This window comes from Callorhinus ursinus, unplaced genomic scaffold (genome assembly GCF_003265705.2).
Source record: "Callorhinus ursinus isolate GAN/ISIS: 27379988/994484 unplaced genomic scaffold, GSC_fseal_2.0 scaffold71, whole genome shotgun sequence".
Lineage (NCBI taxonomy): Eukaryota > Metazoa > Chordata > Mammalia > Carnivora > Otariidae > Callorhinus > Callorhinus ursinus.
In genome coordinates, this window is record NW_027397133.1 from 496,532 (window position 1) to 511,487 (window position 14,956).

General features: G+C 60.4%; 1 protein-coding gene across 1 annotated transcript; it reads right to left on the reverse strand.

Annotated features, from left to right (window-relative positions):
- Window positions 1–8: 8 nt before the first annotated feature.
- On the reverse strand, window positions 9–14,375 carry IGLON5 (IgLON family member 5). Its single transcript, XM_073886451.1, has 8 exons — window positions 14,238–14,375; window positions 6,514–6,592; window positions 5,606–5,838; window positions 4,104–4,223; window positions 2,613–2,747; window positions 2,338–2,458; window positions 1,664–1,818; window positions 9–612 (listed from the first exon to the last, which is right to left on the reverse strand). Exons 1-8 carry the CDS (start codon window positions 14,314–14,316, stop codon window positions 524–526), a joined length of 1,011 nt encoding a protein of 336 aa, XP_073742552.1. The 5' UTR covers window positions 14,317–14,375; the 3' UTR covers window positions 9–523.
- Between the last annotated feature and the right edge of the window lie 581 nt (window positions 14,376–14,956).

Here is a 14,956-nt window from a genome sequence, read left to right on the forward strand (position 1 = left end):
GGGGGGGGGGGGGGGTGCGCGTGCATATACTGGGAACCCGGGGAGCCTGGAAAACCTCTCCTCACAGCTTCCGCCACGAAGCCCACATACCTACCTCCAGCCAGAGGTGAGAGGCAGCAGCACTGGGGGCAGTGGGCTGGGGGTCTTAGGGGAGGGAAGATTGCTGAGCCCCTCCCCCCGCCACACACACACACACGTGCAGGCTCATGCGCACACACACGCACTCCATACACACGATCCAGTTGACAGCCTGAGCTAAGAGAGGGGTGTGGGGTGGCCGGGGGTGGGTCATAACCGGAAACGTGAACGGTGGCGAAAATGGCTGTAGAAAGATGCATAATTTTGCGTTATCCCTCACAGTGATGGGTTCTCTAAAGAGCTTTCCTCCTCTTCCTCCCTTCTTCCTCCTCGGTGGCAGAGAGCTCTTCCGCCCCCTCGAGACCCACGGCGCTTGCTCTCCCTTCTTCTCTCGCTCCCGGCCTCAGGCCCCGCGCAGGGGGAGGCGGGCTGCGCTGGGTTCTTCCTACATCCTCCACCACAGCCAGCCCAGGGCCGAGAGGAGGGTCAGGGGCCCCGGGGGCCTCGGGGCTGAGTTCTCCAGGGATCCGGGGCCTGGGGGAAAGAGAGAGGGTCACAGGAGTGGCCGGGGAAGGGGAGACCCCATGTGTGTCCAGCGGTGCCCTGGGGCCGCCCTGTCTCTGAGGGTGTCTCCGAGCCTCCCTCTCTAGGGGGCCTTTCTGGGGCTTTCGCTCAGTGTGCCTGCTCCCCCCACTCTGTTCCGAGTCTTAGCATCTTGCTGAACGTTCTCGCTCTCGGCCACTCAGGCCCTCTCTCTTATTCCCTGTCTCAGATCTTCACACCGCACCGTTTACGTCTACCCAGGACGGCTACGAAGCGTCGTCTTGCAGTCAGCGCGGCCGAGATGGTGCCCTTGGGTCCTCTCCCCGAGACTGCCCCCTGCCCCCTCCCCGATACCTCTCCGCTTCAGCACTTTGCTACTACCTCCCCATCCACCCAGCTACTCGAGCCAACACCTGGGATCGCCACGACTCCACTTCCTTCTTCCCTCCACCTTCAAAACATCGCCCCGATAGAGAGACTTTGTGCTACTGCTCGGGGGGGGGGGGGGGGGGCCCTCGATTCCTGCAGAAGCCTCCTCCTCCCTGGTCCCTCTGCCTCCATCTTGCGCCCCCTACAGGCCGTTCCTCAAACAGTGTTTCTCTTTAGAAGCGTCAACCGCTTGGTCAGTCCCTCGCTTAATAGCCTCCAGCGGCCTCACCCTGCAGTAGAATAAAATCCAAAATCCTTTCCGTGGCCCATGGGACTCTGCCTCTCCCTTCCTCTTTAGCCTCAGGCTCCACGGTGATCACTCTGCTCAGGTCATGCTAGCCTCCTTACTGTGCCTTTGCATACATACACCGTTCCCTCCGCCCGCAAAGCTCTTCCCGCAGATCTTGGCAAGGCTGGCTGCTGCTTACCATTCAAGTCTCGGTTCCGCCCCCTAGTGGGCACTCAATGAATCGACACTCATGGAAGGGATGGGTTTCTCGCTCAGTCCCATTGCTTGGGTCTCAGCGTCCGTCACTTTCCCAAGTCCGCGGTCAGTCAGGGGCAGTCCCGGGCCCGCCCCCCGCCCGGCCCCGCCCCTGCCTCTCGGACGCACGCAGGAGCCGCATGGAAGCGCTGGACGTTCCCAGCCGGTTGGCAGCGCGACAGGTGTAGTTGCCGTAATGCCGGGCGCTCACGTTGGCGAAGAGAAGCATCGAGCGGGTGCGCTCCGTCTGCACCTTCAGGCCCTCGGCTGTGCCGCTGATCAGCCTGCCGGGGATCCGGGTCAGGGACCGGGCCGTGGAACCCTGGCCCGGGACCCCCTCGGGGCGCAGAGCCCACTGCCCCCGACTCTCAGGCTCCCGGATTTCCCGGGGACCCCGCATTCTGCCCCCTGCCCCAGAGATCCCTGGCTTCGGGCTCTAGCTGTCCGTGGGTCCCCAGACCACTCCCACAGGCACCCCTGCCCCTCAGGGTCACTGGACTCTCCCAGCGTGTGCCCCCAACCTCTACAGCCTCCCAGACCCTGCTGGACCCCCACCCCAAGGGTCCTCTGAAGCTTCCCCGCCACATCCTCAGCATCGACCCCCGAACATCTCCCTGAATAGCCTGAAGAGACCAAGCTTCCAACATTCATCATTGTGGGACCCAAGTTTCCAGTAAGCCCCCGCGATCTCGCTGGGGCCCAGCGGACCCCATCCCCTGGAAGCTGGATTCCCCAGTTCTCGGGACCTAGGGCTCGGCTACCTTCCCCACCTCCCCCTTGGCCCGCCCCGGTGCTGTCCTCACAGTCTGTCGTCCTTGTACCACTGGAAGTCCGCGGGGGGCACCGCCATGGCTTCGCAGCGCAGAAGGGCGGCCCGGCCCAGGGCCGTGCGCGCGCTGGTCACATCCGTGATGGTCGGAGGGTCTGGCGAGGGCGAGAGTTAGTGAATTCTCCAACGAGGTGAGGACTAAGGGGTTCTCTCCCCATCCGCCTCCTTCCCAAGAGTCCAGCACCCCCATCCTCCTCCCCAGGGACCCTGGGCCTGCCCCCCTTTCATGCCCAGGGCCAAAGGGCTCACAGTTGACTGTGACCAGCACACGGCGGCTGTCAGGTGCCGAGCTCACGCCGTTGTGCGTCACGCACTCATATTCCCCGGCCTGGCCTCGCTGGATGTCAGAAATCTCCAGGATCTCGCCCTCCGAGGTGAAGCCGTCTGTGCGGGGAGGGAAGGGGAGGGGGCGGGGCCGGACACAAACACTTAACACGGGACAACACGGGCACAACACGGACACACATCAGCCGGGCAGGCACCGCAGGGCCTGGAGTAGCCCGGGTCAGTGAGAGCCAGCAGGCGTTTGCAGGGGTTTGGGGCGGGGGTGTGGGTCCGCCGCCTGCGATCTCCCGCCAGGGGTGGGGCAGGGAATGAGGGTCTGGGGCTTGTGACTAGAACCCAATGGGGAGGGTCCTAGAATTTGGGGATGCAACAGATCCAGGGATGCGGGAGCCCACGATTCAGATCATGAGGCTCACAGTACCCAGTGGGGAGGATCCCAGGATCTTGGAGCTCAGAAAGATCCAGATAACACAGACCCAAGGGGGCGGGTCCAGAGTTCTGGGATCTTATTCTTGGGTTCAGGGAATCAGGATCTAGTAATTGGGATCAGCAATCCTTATACCTGGGGGCTCATGACACATCACCAGGTTCAGAAGATCCTTTGGGACTAAGGGCATCCAGGGACCCACGGTCTCAAGCCCAGGATTGTGGGGCTCAGATGACCAGGTGGGAAAGGATCCAGGATCTGAGACCTAGTTATGAGGTTCGGGGGTCTCAGGGGATAGAGTGATTGGCACCATTGGTCTCTAAAGACCCAGTGAATGAGGGTCCAGGCATCCGGGGGATGGGGACGGAGACCCAGGTAAAAGGGTGGTGGATATCCAGGATCTGGGGTGTCCTGTTCAGGTATCTTGGTGCTATGTTCGGGGGGATCCTAGAGTAGAGGTTCTCAGCTCCGTCACCAGAATCACCTGAAGGGCTTGTTAAAACAGACTGGTGGGGGCGGTGGGTGGAGGGAGGTTCTAATTCATTAGGCCTGGGACGGGCCCAGAACGTGCGTTTCTGGCAAGCTCCCGGTGATGCCGATGCTGCTGGTCTGGGGACCACGCTTTGAGAACCGCTGAGCTAGAGCGTCCCGCAGAGGAGACGTAGTGAGGTGACCAGGAGATGGGAACGGGGGCAGGGGTCACTGGTTAGAACGTGACCTAGGGTTAGTGGTAGGGATTCAGAACCCAGAATTATGTGAGCTGGTGGGGAAGAGACCAGGGCTCCTGGGGTGGGGACAGGGTGCAGGCTGGGGTCTAGCAGTTGAGTTAGGGGGAACGGTTCAGGCCTGCAGGTGGTGAAGGCTCTAAGGCTCTGGGGGCTGCTGGTGACATAATGGGATCAGGGTGGAGGGAGGGAAGCAAGTCATGGAAGGGGGGACTCTGGGAATCGAGCTAGGGATATGGGGAATCGAGGGGCCCAGATCGTGGAGCGGGGAAAGGGGCTTTGGGCCAGGGGTGGGGTCCTCACCTCGGAGCTGCCTCCAGGTGACTGTGGGCTCCGGCCGTCCCACGGCCAGGCAAAGCAGGTTCACGTTGCCCCCCTCATTCACCGTCACAGGCGAGGAGATGTTCACGATGCGGGCGGGGACTGCCGGCCGGCAGGGGAGAGGTCAGCGAGAGGCTGAATATGGCCTCCCAGGACCCAGGAGCCCTGGACCCCAGCCCCTCCTCCCTTAGACCCAGGGGTCCAGCCAACATGCCCTCTGTCTTCCTGAGAACTCCTCGGTGTTTCCCCCTTGCCCCTCTAGGTCTGGCTCCTTGTCTAACTGCTGGTCTCTCTCTTTCCTGTTCTTTCTCAGTCTCTGTCTCTGTCTCTCTCTCTCCCTTCATCCTAACTTGGTTTCTCTGCCTTCTGGTTTGAATTCCTCTCACCTTATCTCTGTCTACTTTTATTAATTATTGTTATCATTCTGATTTTAAACAATTAGTTTCTATGACAAATACTCATATGGTGCTTCCGGCATGGTACCCCTGTTCTAAGTGTTTTACCCATATTAGCTCATTAAACCTTCACCACCCTGCCAACTCCTGGGGTAGATGGTGCTATATTCGTCAATTCTAACACACGTGGCTGTTTCCCGCACCCGCTGGAACATTGCTCCAATCAGGATGGCCTGACAACATAGGATGCTGGAGTTTAACTGGCAGGGCTACTTTTCTTTTCTTTTTTGGCAGAGCATAAAATAAAGATGCCCCTTGCAGTTGCCCATGTCTTGGATTTGATGCATGACAGAGTCATCCCCATTTTGCAGATGAGGAGTCCGAGGCCGCCCTGTTTGCTCAGGGTCCCTCAGCACCTGGGTGGTCTGGCTCCCGAGTCGGGGCTCGTCAGGGCCCCGCTGGGCTGTCTCTGTCTCTGGTTCCCTGTCTCTCCAACTGCTCCCTGCCCTCCAGCCACCTGAGCTCTGTCCCCTGTTGCTCTCTCTGTCTCCTGCCCACCTCTCGCTCTCTGAATTCTAGGGCATCCAGCCACGCGGGACCTGTTCTGCGCACCTGACTCATTTTCTCCCCTGGCCCCTGCAGCGCCACTCCGTTTCCAGTACCAGCTCTGCCCCCAGCTGAAGGTCTCAGCTCAGACATTATGTCTGGGAAGCCACCTCCTTAGAAAGCCGACTTCAAAAGGGCAGGAACGGCCTGCCTGGCTCTTTCTCCATCCCCCGGGGCCTAGAGCAGTGCCTGCACATAGTAGGTGCGCAGTAAACAGAGCTGAGTGGATGGCTGCAGCCTTCCCTGAGCACCCCCTCACCCCTGCAGCTCTCCTGCCCTAGAAGCTGTCAGGCTGAAGTGTCACTTTCTGGGAGACTGTCCCTCCCTTTGCTTGGCTGAAATCCGCGAGGGCAGGGTGTGGGCCTGCCTTTCACACCATGTATCCCCGGGATCAGGGATCGAACAAGGGGTGAGGATGCAAGGATTCCTGCTCCCTCGCGCCCTCCACGCCCTCCGCCACCCAAGGCCCGGCTGAGGGCTCACCATGGACGATGAGGTAGACCTGAGTGGTGTACGGCTGGTGGCGGGTCTGGAAGGAGCAGGTGTAGAGGCCCTCGTCGCCGAGCCCCACCTGGGTGATGAGGATGGAGAACTCCTCGGGCGTGTTGATGAGCAGCCGCACCCGCGGGTCACTGGTCCAGCGGTCATTGCCCGCGTACAGGATGTTGGAGCGGTTCAGCCAGGCCACGCGGGTCACGTGCTCGTCAATGAAGCAGCTTCGGGGAGGACAAGGGAGGAGGGTTCTTCTCTCCCCCACCCCAGAAGGCCCTCCAGGTTCCGCCATCGTAGGGGCTCGGAGGTGGGGTGAGGAAGGCCTACTGCATTACCAATTCCCGCTGAGGCCCTGTGAGGCAGAGGGGAGTGTGCCCACTTCACAAGTGGGTAAACTGAGCCTCAAGTTTGAGCCCAAGGGCACAGAGGAAGGTTAGCTGATGGTTACTGAGTGACTGTTGTGTGCTAGAGACTGGAAAAGGATCTGGAGCACTCTAGGAGAGAGAGAGTTGCAGAGATGAGGGAGAGAGACCCAGGGAGAGGGGGACAGAGACCAGAGGGCGGGGCAGACCCAGTGTGGGGAGCAGCATTGTCCGGAGGAAACAAGCCCGCCTCTCGTCTGCTAAGCGGTCACAGTGTGCCGTGCTCTCTGGACTCGGAGTGTGAGTACAAAATCTTGAATCCCCATGAGAGCCCTCACAGCGGTTATCATTCCTCCACCCATTTGACAGATGGGGCCACTGAGGCCCAGGCACAGAGCCAGGCCTAGAGTCCATGCCTCTGACTACTTTTCCTGACCGACAGGGGCCAGGCTGTGCGTGTGGGTCAGGACTGTCTTCCCCCAAGGAAGGCAAAGGAGCAGGACCGGGTGATTTCGGAGTCGCCGAGACAGGAGGTACCTGAGGGTGGCGTTGTCACCTTCGCACACCGTGTAGTTGTCCGCAGGAGAGCTGAACTCCAGGCTCTGGGACAGCAGCCCTGCGGACGGGAGGGGCAGCTCAGCAGGGCCTGGACACGTCTGCACGCATGCGCACATGCCCTTGCAGACACAGACATTTCCCACACTCCCTGGCACACACATTCATCGGTGTTTCCAGAGATGCACAGCAGACGCGCTCGGCGCAAACACACGCAACATGTTCCTTTCTGCAAGCTCACACTGACTCAGACAGACTGGGACACACAAGCCTACACTCCTCCAGAGACACTCCAATTACAGCACACAGACACACCGTGTGCGCACACACACACACACACACACCGTGTGCACACACACACACACGCTCGAAGTTCAAGAACGCACAGGTGCACACGTACAGGGGCACACAAACACATCCAGCTCATGATGCATACGTACGTACACGCAGATACTTGTGGCACGTATCAATTCAGAAACACAGATGCATGCGTGTGTCCACTCGGACACACACCTATCCCAGACGCACAGATACACCCTCGGGCCCTGTGTACAGCCCCACACATGCGTCTCCAGATACACCCACCTGCCCACGCTCACAGGGCACACTCGCAGGCACATGCCCATGCCTGCCCGCACCCTCCAGCACAGCTCATGGGCACCATTGCCCGGCAGAGCCCCCACCCCCACCTATTCATCTCCGTGGACCGTGGCCAGTGGGCTGGACCAGGTCCAGGGAGTGGGGGCTGGGCATGTGGAGGCGGATGCAGCCAGCACCGGGCAGGGGAGAGGAGGCTGGATGACCTTGGATGCCTGGGGAAGGAGGGCCCTGCGTGGGGCTGCCCTGCCACCGCCCTGGCATGAGGAGCTAATTAATCTAATGAATTAATTGCCCGTGCCGCCCCAACGACTCCCGGGGGCCCTCTCCATCAGCAGCCCCTCAGGACTGGGCTGGGGCAGGGCCAGTGCGGTGGGCTCCCCAGGTCCCGGGGCTTTGGGGTGGGCCCTGCAGCCCCTCACTGTGGCCGGAGTCACTCTTGGATGCAGGGAAGGGGCCTGCCTTCCCCCGAGCTGTGCAGAGTGGACGCTGCCACACACAGCCCTGGTAACAGCAGGAGACGGCCGGGAGATGGACACACACAGACACAGACACATCGCCAGGGCCCAGGGGAGACACCCAGAGACCGGGCTGGGCCAGGAGACAGTCCGACACTCCAACACCGGATGGCAATGGGGCCTGCTCAAGGGCCCGGGCGCACACATGCTCCTGCTGACACACAGCCCAGCACCCAGCCCCAGCAGAAGGTCACCCCACCATATACAACTAGACCCATGCTGTTGCACCAACACTAAGAGCCCCACACACGCAGGTGCAGTCCACATACAACCAGTTACAGCCACATCCAGGGGCCGTCTCTCTCTCTCTCTCTCTCTCTCTCTCTCTCTCTCTCTCTCACACACACACACACACACACACACACACTGGCCTCATCAGTCATGCTGACACTATAAGCCCAAGGGCCATGCTCACCACCCCCCGCCCCTGCACTCTGGAAAGTCATGCAGAAAGCTACAGAGTGCAAGGAAACAGTTAGACTGTCAGAGCCTGTCAAATACAAAGGAGCCGCCCTGGGCCAAGAATCGGGCACACGCAGTCACGCTGTCACTGACGATCAGATCACACACACATCCGAGCGCACATGCCACAGGACCTGTCATACTCCTGCTCACACACTGCTAAGCCCGGGCTTCTCCACGTTGGGCCCACGACGTTTGGGGCCAGATGCTTCTCCGCTGTGGGGACCCCACGAGGGACTGTGGGGACTCCGCCCCACAGGATGTTCAGCAGCATCCCTGGCCTCTACCCAGTCGATGCCAGTAGCTTCCCCCCACTTCACAGGGGTGACCGCCACAAGTGCCTCTGGACATTGCCCGATGCCCCGCCGGGGGCACAATCCCCCCACCTCGCCCAAAGACGCCCAACCTCCAAGGTTACAGGAGGCCTAGAGTTGAAGACGGAGCTGTCCAAGGTCCCCTCAAGCGGCAGGGACCCAGGGCTCCCGGGCTAAGCCCTGGACTACACCCAGCTGCTGCCCGCGGGAGCTAAGCCCACAGACATGGGCAGGCAGGACCTCAATCCTATGTCCCGACAGACAGAAAGAGAGATAGACACACATTCCTTCCAGAGGGATCTTTCCAACACTCAGAGCGGCCCCCCTGCTCCCGTGGCTCCCTACTGCCCCCAGGACAAAGGCCCAGCCCCTCAACCTGGGTCTGGGGCCCTGGGGTCACTCTCCTGCTTTGTCTCCCCTAGTGCGTGTATGTGGCCCAGCTCTGCGTTCCCCACTTTTCTCCTTGACCCTCTGTTCTACAGTTTATGACGAAAAATGCTTCTCCTTCCCCAGGGGTCTAGTATAACGAGGCCTCTCCTAGGAGAGACGGCACATAGGAGCTCCTGCCCTGTTCCCAGGGCACCTTGGATCAGAGTCATCGGCCTCCCCCACCTGCTCCTCCAGGGCAGAGCCTGGCCCAGACCATCTGTGTCCCCAGCATGCCCCGCTCCAGACTCAGCTAGAGGGCAGTCCCAGGAGATAAGTGATGAAGGAATCCATGTCTCAGGCGGGTCTTGGATTCTTGGTCCCTGTGTCTATACATTTGGATGTCATGGGTCTGCATGCCTGTCTCACACAACTCCCAGGCTCCAGGATCAGGACCCCCTTCCCCCACCCCCCCTGCCGCTGTGTGACCTTGGGCAAGTCCCTTCCCTTTTCTGGGCTTCAGTAAGTGGAGGTACAGGTCGGGTTAGTCATTCCATCACCCACTCTGTCCCTGAGCACGGCTCTTCCCTCTGCCTTGTCCTGATCACCCCAGATCCTGTCTGAGCCTGCTTCCCTCACCACATGGGAGCCCCCCAGGGAGGGGCGTCGGTCTGACCCCCCTCCAGGGTTCCAGCATTGCTGGCTCTGGGCTTGGCCCACAGGAGGCCTCGGAAGATGTTTAATGTATAAATAAACAAGCTGGTGCTCGTGAGAGCCAGTCTGTAGGAACTCTGTTTGGAAAACTCTCCCTTAATACTGGGAAGCCCTCCCTACCCCCTCCAAGCCTGGTCTGTATTCCCACAATGCCTGGACTAGCGCCATTAGAGCTCACATCACACCATGGTGGCCACCTGTGTCTGTTTCCCCCTTCAGACTAGAAGTTTCTTGAGGGCAGACCCTGGGGCTGACTCAGGTCTGTATCCTCAGCATCTCCCAGCATACGGCGTGACCCTGGAAGGCCTTGGGAAATATTTGTTGAAAGAGTGAACGTAAATAGATCCCTACAACACATGTCTTCCACTCTTGAACTCCTACTCATTCTTCAAGCCCCAAACTCAAGTGCCCCCTCCTCCAGGAGGGCCTCCCTGACTGTTCAAGACAGACAGTCTCAACGCTTTCTACTGGATACCCTCTGACTCAGCTGGGACAGTGTCTTGGCTGTGTCCCCCAGAGCTGGGCTTAGCCCAGAACAGGGAAGTGTTTGTAGGGAGAATGAATGCTCTTGAGAGACTGGATAAGAAAGCCAGGAGGAATCTGTGCTAGGAGATCAGATGTCTGCCCCACCATTTCCTGGCTGGGTGAACCCTGGACAGTCTGAGCCTCAGTTTCCCCATCTATTAAAAGGGGGGAAAAACACAACAGTCCTTCCCTCTGAGGGTTTTGTCAGGGAGTCCATGAGAACGTGCAAGCAAAATGTTTAGCTCAGCACTTAGCGTGCAGAAAGGGTCTAATAAATGTTAGCTGTTCCTTCTTTTTTAAGAAACATCTATTGCTATCCCTGGTTCGGTGTCAGTCCCCCAGGGTGGGGGCGGGGCATCCGTTGCTCTGTGCGCTGCACCCACCGGAGTTGAGTCGGTGACTCATGTACAGATGCCCTGTCAACATCTGCTCTGACACCGCCCAGCTAGCGTAACTGGGCCGCTGAAAGAACAGACTGGGGACCCGGGCTGCCGGGGTTCGAGTCCCGTGCTGCCAGTTAGTTGCACAAATTCCTTCACAGCCCTGGGACTCAAGTTTCTCCCTGTGTAAATGGGGACGATCCCTGGGCCTCCTGCACCACGCTGTGGGTGGCGGGGAGGATGAAGAGAGGTCACCCAAGCAACAGGTTCAGTGCAGAGCCTGCTAGCTGAGTGCTTGCCAACAGCCCTCACGTGCGCTGGCTGATGGGATGATGATGGGGCAGGTGCCCCAGCCGGTCTGGGGGGCCAGTGGTGACGAGAAGGACCACTCGGGTCCCTGTCAGTCTGCACTAGCAGCCCTCACACCTGCTTGGTAAGTCAAGGGATGAAGGTCACTGGTAGGTGAGCTTCCTCCCCTTAAGAGAGAAAGAGATTTCTAACAAGATGGAGGGCCTTGGGTTGGAGATAAGCACCTCCTGCTACCCCTCACAGGGGGAACTTTGGTGAAGCTGGGACCCTCCAATGAGGGAAGGCGTGGATTCCACAGTTCTGGAACCCACCGAGGGGAAGCCGAGGCCCACAAGGGTGTGTGACTTGTGGCGGTCACTCAGGGAGCTGTGGCGGGAGTGAAGCTGGACCCAGGGAGGGCTGGGGAATGCATTGGGAGGGGGTGTGGCTCTGGCCGGGAAGAGCTGGTGAGAAGGGGCTGGAAGCCCCAGAGCCCAGAGCCCCCTTCCTCTCTGCTGACCTCCAAGTGTAGGGGCCTTCCCAGGACAGATGCCTGGACTCCAGACGCTGAGCCAAGAGCCCTGGAACTTTCCATTACACATTGGCTGTTCCTTTCTGCTGGTTCCCACCTCAGGACCTTTGCCTCCACTGCTTCCTCAGGATCTTTTAAAGGCTGACTTCTCTCCTTTCAGTCTGAACCCCGCTCCCTGCAGCTCAGAGAGGGCTCTCTCAACCCCCAGAGCTCCCATGGTCAGCTCGTCCCTGAAGTCACTCTTAATTTCTTTACACTACTCGTTGTCACTCTCTGAAATTACCTGTTTACTTATTTGCCTGTTTTTAGGTTGTGATCTCTCTCCATCCCACTAGGATAGAGGCTCCTTGAGAGCGCCTTGATTCATCTGGCTTGCTCATGGCCACGTATATATAGATCCCCAGTGCCCAGAACAGAGACTCTGTGCTCAGGAAATATTTGTCAAATATCCAGTCCGGACAGACCGGGTGCCCAGAGGGCCGTGGACAGTGGCCGGCACGCCCCGTTCTGCCTGCCCCAATCTGTCCAACAGCCCTCGCCGGCCGGCCAGGGAGCAAAGGAGCCGCCCTACGTCGCTTGCTGCAGCAACCTCTGGAAGTGAATATATATGTGTGTGAGTGTGAGTGTTGGCATAAAGAATTTAGAGAAGAAACTAAAGATAGAATCATATCTCTGGATGCCGGGGAGCTAAAGTTAAGTGGAAAAAAAAAAAAAGCCAGTTGCAGAGAAATGGGCTTATTTTGTTTCTGTCTCAGGGAAAACATCCACCAACAAACCAATACCTTACATATGTTCAACTCTGCGTGTCTGACTTTGAGTCAGGGAAAGCCGTGACCTGGGGTCTCTCAAGAGAGTGCGTTTTGGGAGGGGTGGGGCCGGGACAAGCTGGGATCTGCTCTAATACATATTTGTAGAGGATTGCTCACTTGCATGCATTCCTTCTGGAATTTGGAAAAGAGCAAATGAATCAGAGAGGAGAGAAAATGCAATTTTGTATCTGTGCCCAGCCCCACCCCCCACTTTTTCTCAGAACGCACCAACTGTCAGTGGGTGGTGCTGCCTTGCTGCCACCTAGATCTGCCTCAGGCCACCCGTCCCCCCCCCCCCCCCCGGCCCCATTCCCTCTTGCCCCCAGATCTCCCATGGGAACCCAAGGCCCAGGAGCAGGAGAGGACTTGACCTAGGTCACAGGCCGCTTCCTGGCTCCAAGAAGCTCCCAGCCCAGGGTATGTGTACAACAGCCATTTCTGGGATCTGGAAGATTCAAAATGGAAAGTGGGAAGTTATCTTGAGACTGAAGGGAGAGAAGGGTTGGTGAAGGGAGAGGAGAGAAAGGACGGGGGTCCCGAGAGCATGAGGAGCCGGAGAAGGAGAAGGTGAGAGACAAGGAAAGGACAAGGGCAAAAATGGGAGGTGTCGGTGACCGTGATGGGACATGAATTCCCAGGAGTGAAGGGAGCGAGGACCGAGGGGGCCAGGAGGGGACAGGCACGCGTGTGTGACGATGAGCAGCAGTTCCTGAGGCAGGAAGGGACAGATGTGAAGTTGTGCTGAGGCCGGCAGGGGTGGAGAGACAGAGACCCAGAGACAGAGACAAATGGGATGTCCCCCAGAGCTAGGGAGCCTGTGGAAATGACCTAAAGAGACGAGCGACAGAGACAGAGATGCAGACAGCAGTCCGAGCGTCAGACGGTGATTCAGACGGGTCAGGCTGGAGGAACCGCCAACCCGCTGAGGCTCCAGCCTGCCGAGGCCCTGGGGTGGGGGGTCCTGCGTGCATGGGGCTGCGTTTGTGTGCCTGGGTGTCTTCGCGTGCGGCTCTGGGTCAGACTCGGTGACGGCTGTTTATGTGTCTGTGCGTGACCCGGTGTGTGTGGGTGGGAGGCTGACAGTGGCTGCCTCCTTGAGACTGGTGAAGACTCTAGGTTGTCCCTGATTGTGCATCCCTGACTGTAATCCTTGGTTCAGGGCAGGGCCTGGGGGAATCCTCCAGAAGCACCGAGTTAACCCTGATCCCTGCCTCCTGCCTTCCTGCTCGCTCTCCTCCTCTCCTCAGGGGGTACGTTCTGGACCATCCCTGGGCCTCGGGGAGACACAGGGTCCAGCAGACATCCACATCCTCTCTCCAGAGGCTGCCCAGGTTCCCCTTCCGCACTTCACACACCAGCCCCCAGCCCCACTGGTCCCCAATCTCAGTAGGGCTGCGATTAACCCTTTGACCCTGTGTTAACCCTTCCCTTCCCTCCCTTCTTAATCTGCCCCCTCTCATCCTCAGTCCAGCCTCTGAACCCTGCTATTCAGCCAGAGCTGCCTACATCTGAGTCCCCAGCCCAGTGCCCCCGACTTCCTGGATCACCAGCTCCATTCCCCTACATAACTGCAACCTCCCAAACACCAACAGTTTCTCCCCACCTAGGTGACCCAGCTGGGAGGCCAGAGCCCCTCTTCTTTCCCTGGCCCTGGGATGGAAGTCTGTGGATACCCCTGCCACTTTCTCTTACAGACCCTGGGAAGACACCATCCCCCCACCTTTGCCCCAAAACGCCCACCCCAGCCCTCAGGCCAGGACCCCCTCAGGGACTGTCTCCACTCAGAGATGAAGACCCCCGACGGGGCAGCCTACTTCCCCTCCACACCCCAACTCAGTTCAGAGATCCTGCCCAGGGACCCTTACTTTAGCGTTTGATCCCCCTCCCTGATCCGGAGCCGCAGACTCCCGCCCCCAGGCCGGGATCAGGTGTCCGCGACCCTCTCCCCGGCCCGGAGAAGCCGACCTCCGTCCCTAGGCCCCAGGCTCGAGCCCCCAGACGCGGAACCCTGCCCCCGGGCACGAATCCAGACGTCCGAGACCCCCCTTCCCAGCCAGGGGTTGCAGCCCCCGCCCCGGGGCCCAGATCTCAGCGCCCGGGGGGCCCCCCTTCCCCGCCCGGGATGCAGCCCCCCCACCCCCAATCCCGGCTCGGGACCCCGATGTCCCGACCGAGCCCCCCCGCCCCCGACGCTGCGGTACCTCGGCTGATGACGGCCAGGCCGGCCAGGGCGGCGGCGGCGAGAAGCCGGAGCCGGGCCCCGGGCGCAGGGGGGGGCATCGCGGCAGCGGCGGCGCGAAGGGGGAGGGGAAAGGGGGGGCCGGTCCGGGGCGCGCGAGGCCGGGGGGAGAGGGGGAGGGGGAGGGGGACCCCGCCTGCGGCTGCACCGGCCCGGGGGGCGGCGGGGGCGGGGGGAGGGGGCTGGGGGGGCGCGACGAGGCGGCCGGAGCTGCTGCAGACCCGGGGAGGGGGGCGGCGCTGACGGGCAGGAAGGCCGACCAATCAGGGGAGGCGGGGGGCCGGGGAGGCGGGGCCGAGGGGGGGTTGCTTGTTGGAGGGAGAGGCCTTTGTTACTGCGGCCCGGCCCCTACCCCCTCCCGCCCCGGGCGTCCCCACGTCTTCCCATCTCGGATCCCCAGAACCCTGGATCGGGGACGTTTCCTGAGCCCACCTCCCTTCTGCTTTGGGTCCCAATATCATCCTCCCTCAGACCCAGAAGTCCCGGTCCCCAGCCCCCTCCTCCCATAGACCCAGGAGTCCCGGCCCCCAGCCCCTCCTCCCTCAGACACAGAAGTCCAGGCCCCCAGCCCCCTCTTCCCTGAGACCCAGGAGTCCAGGAACCCAGCCCCATCCTCCCTCAGACCCGGGAGTCCAGGCCCCCAGGCCCTCCTCCCTCAGACCCAGGAGTCCAGGCCCCCAG

What these genes read in the sequence shown, in the direction of transcription:
- IGLON5 (XM_073886451.1), bottom strand. Translation starts at nt 14,316, where the DNA reads ATGCCCCCCCCTGCGCCCGGGGCCCGGCTCCGGCTTCTCGCCGCCGCC. An exon ending in GGTGACAACGCCACCCTCAG is followed by an intron (nt 5,839 to 6,513) that starts GTACCTCCTGTC and finishes TCCTCCCCGAAG; the next exon opens with CTGCTTCATTGACGAGCACG. An exon ending in CGCTTCCATGCGGCTCCTGC is followed by an intron (nt 613 to 1,663) that starts GTGCGTCCGAGA and finishes TCTTTCCCCCAG; the next exon opens with GCCCCGGATCCCTGGAGAAC.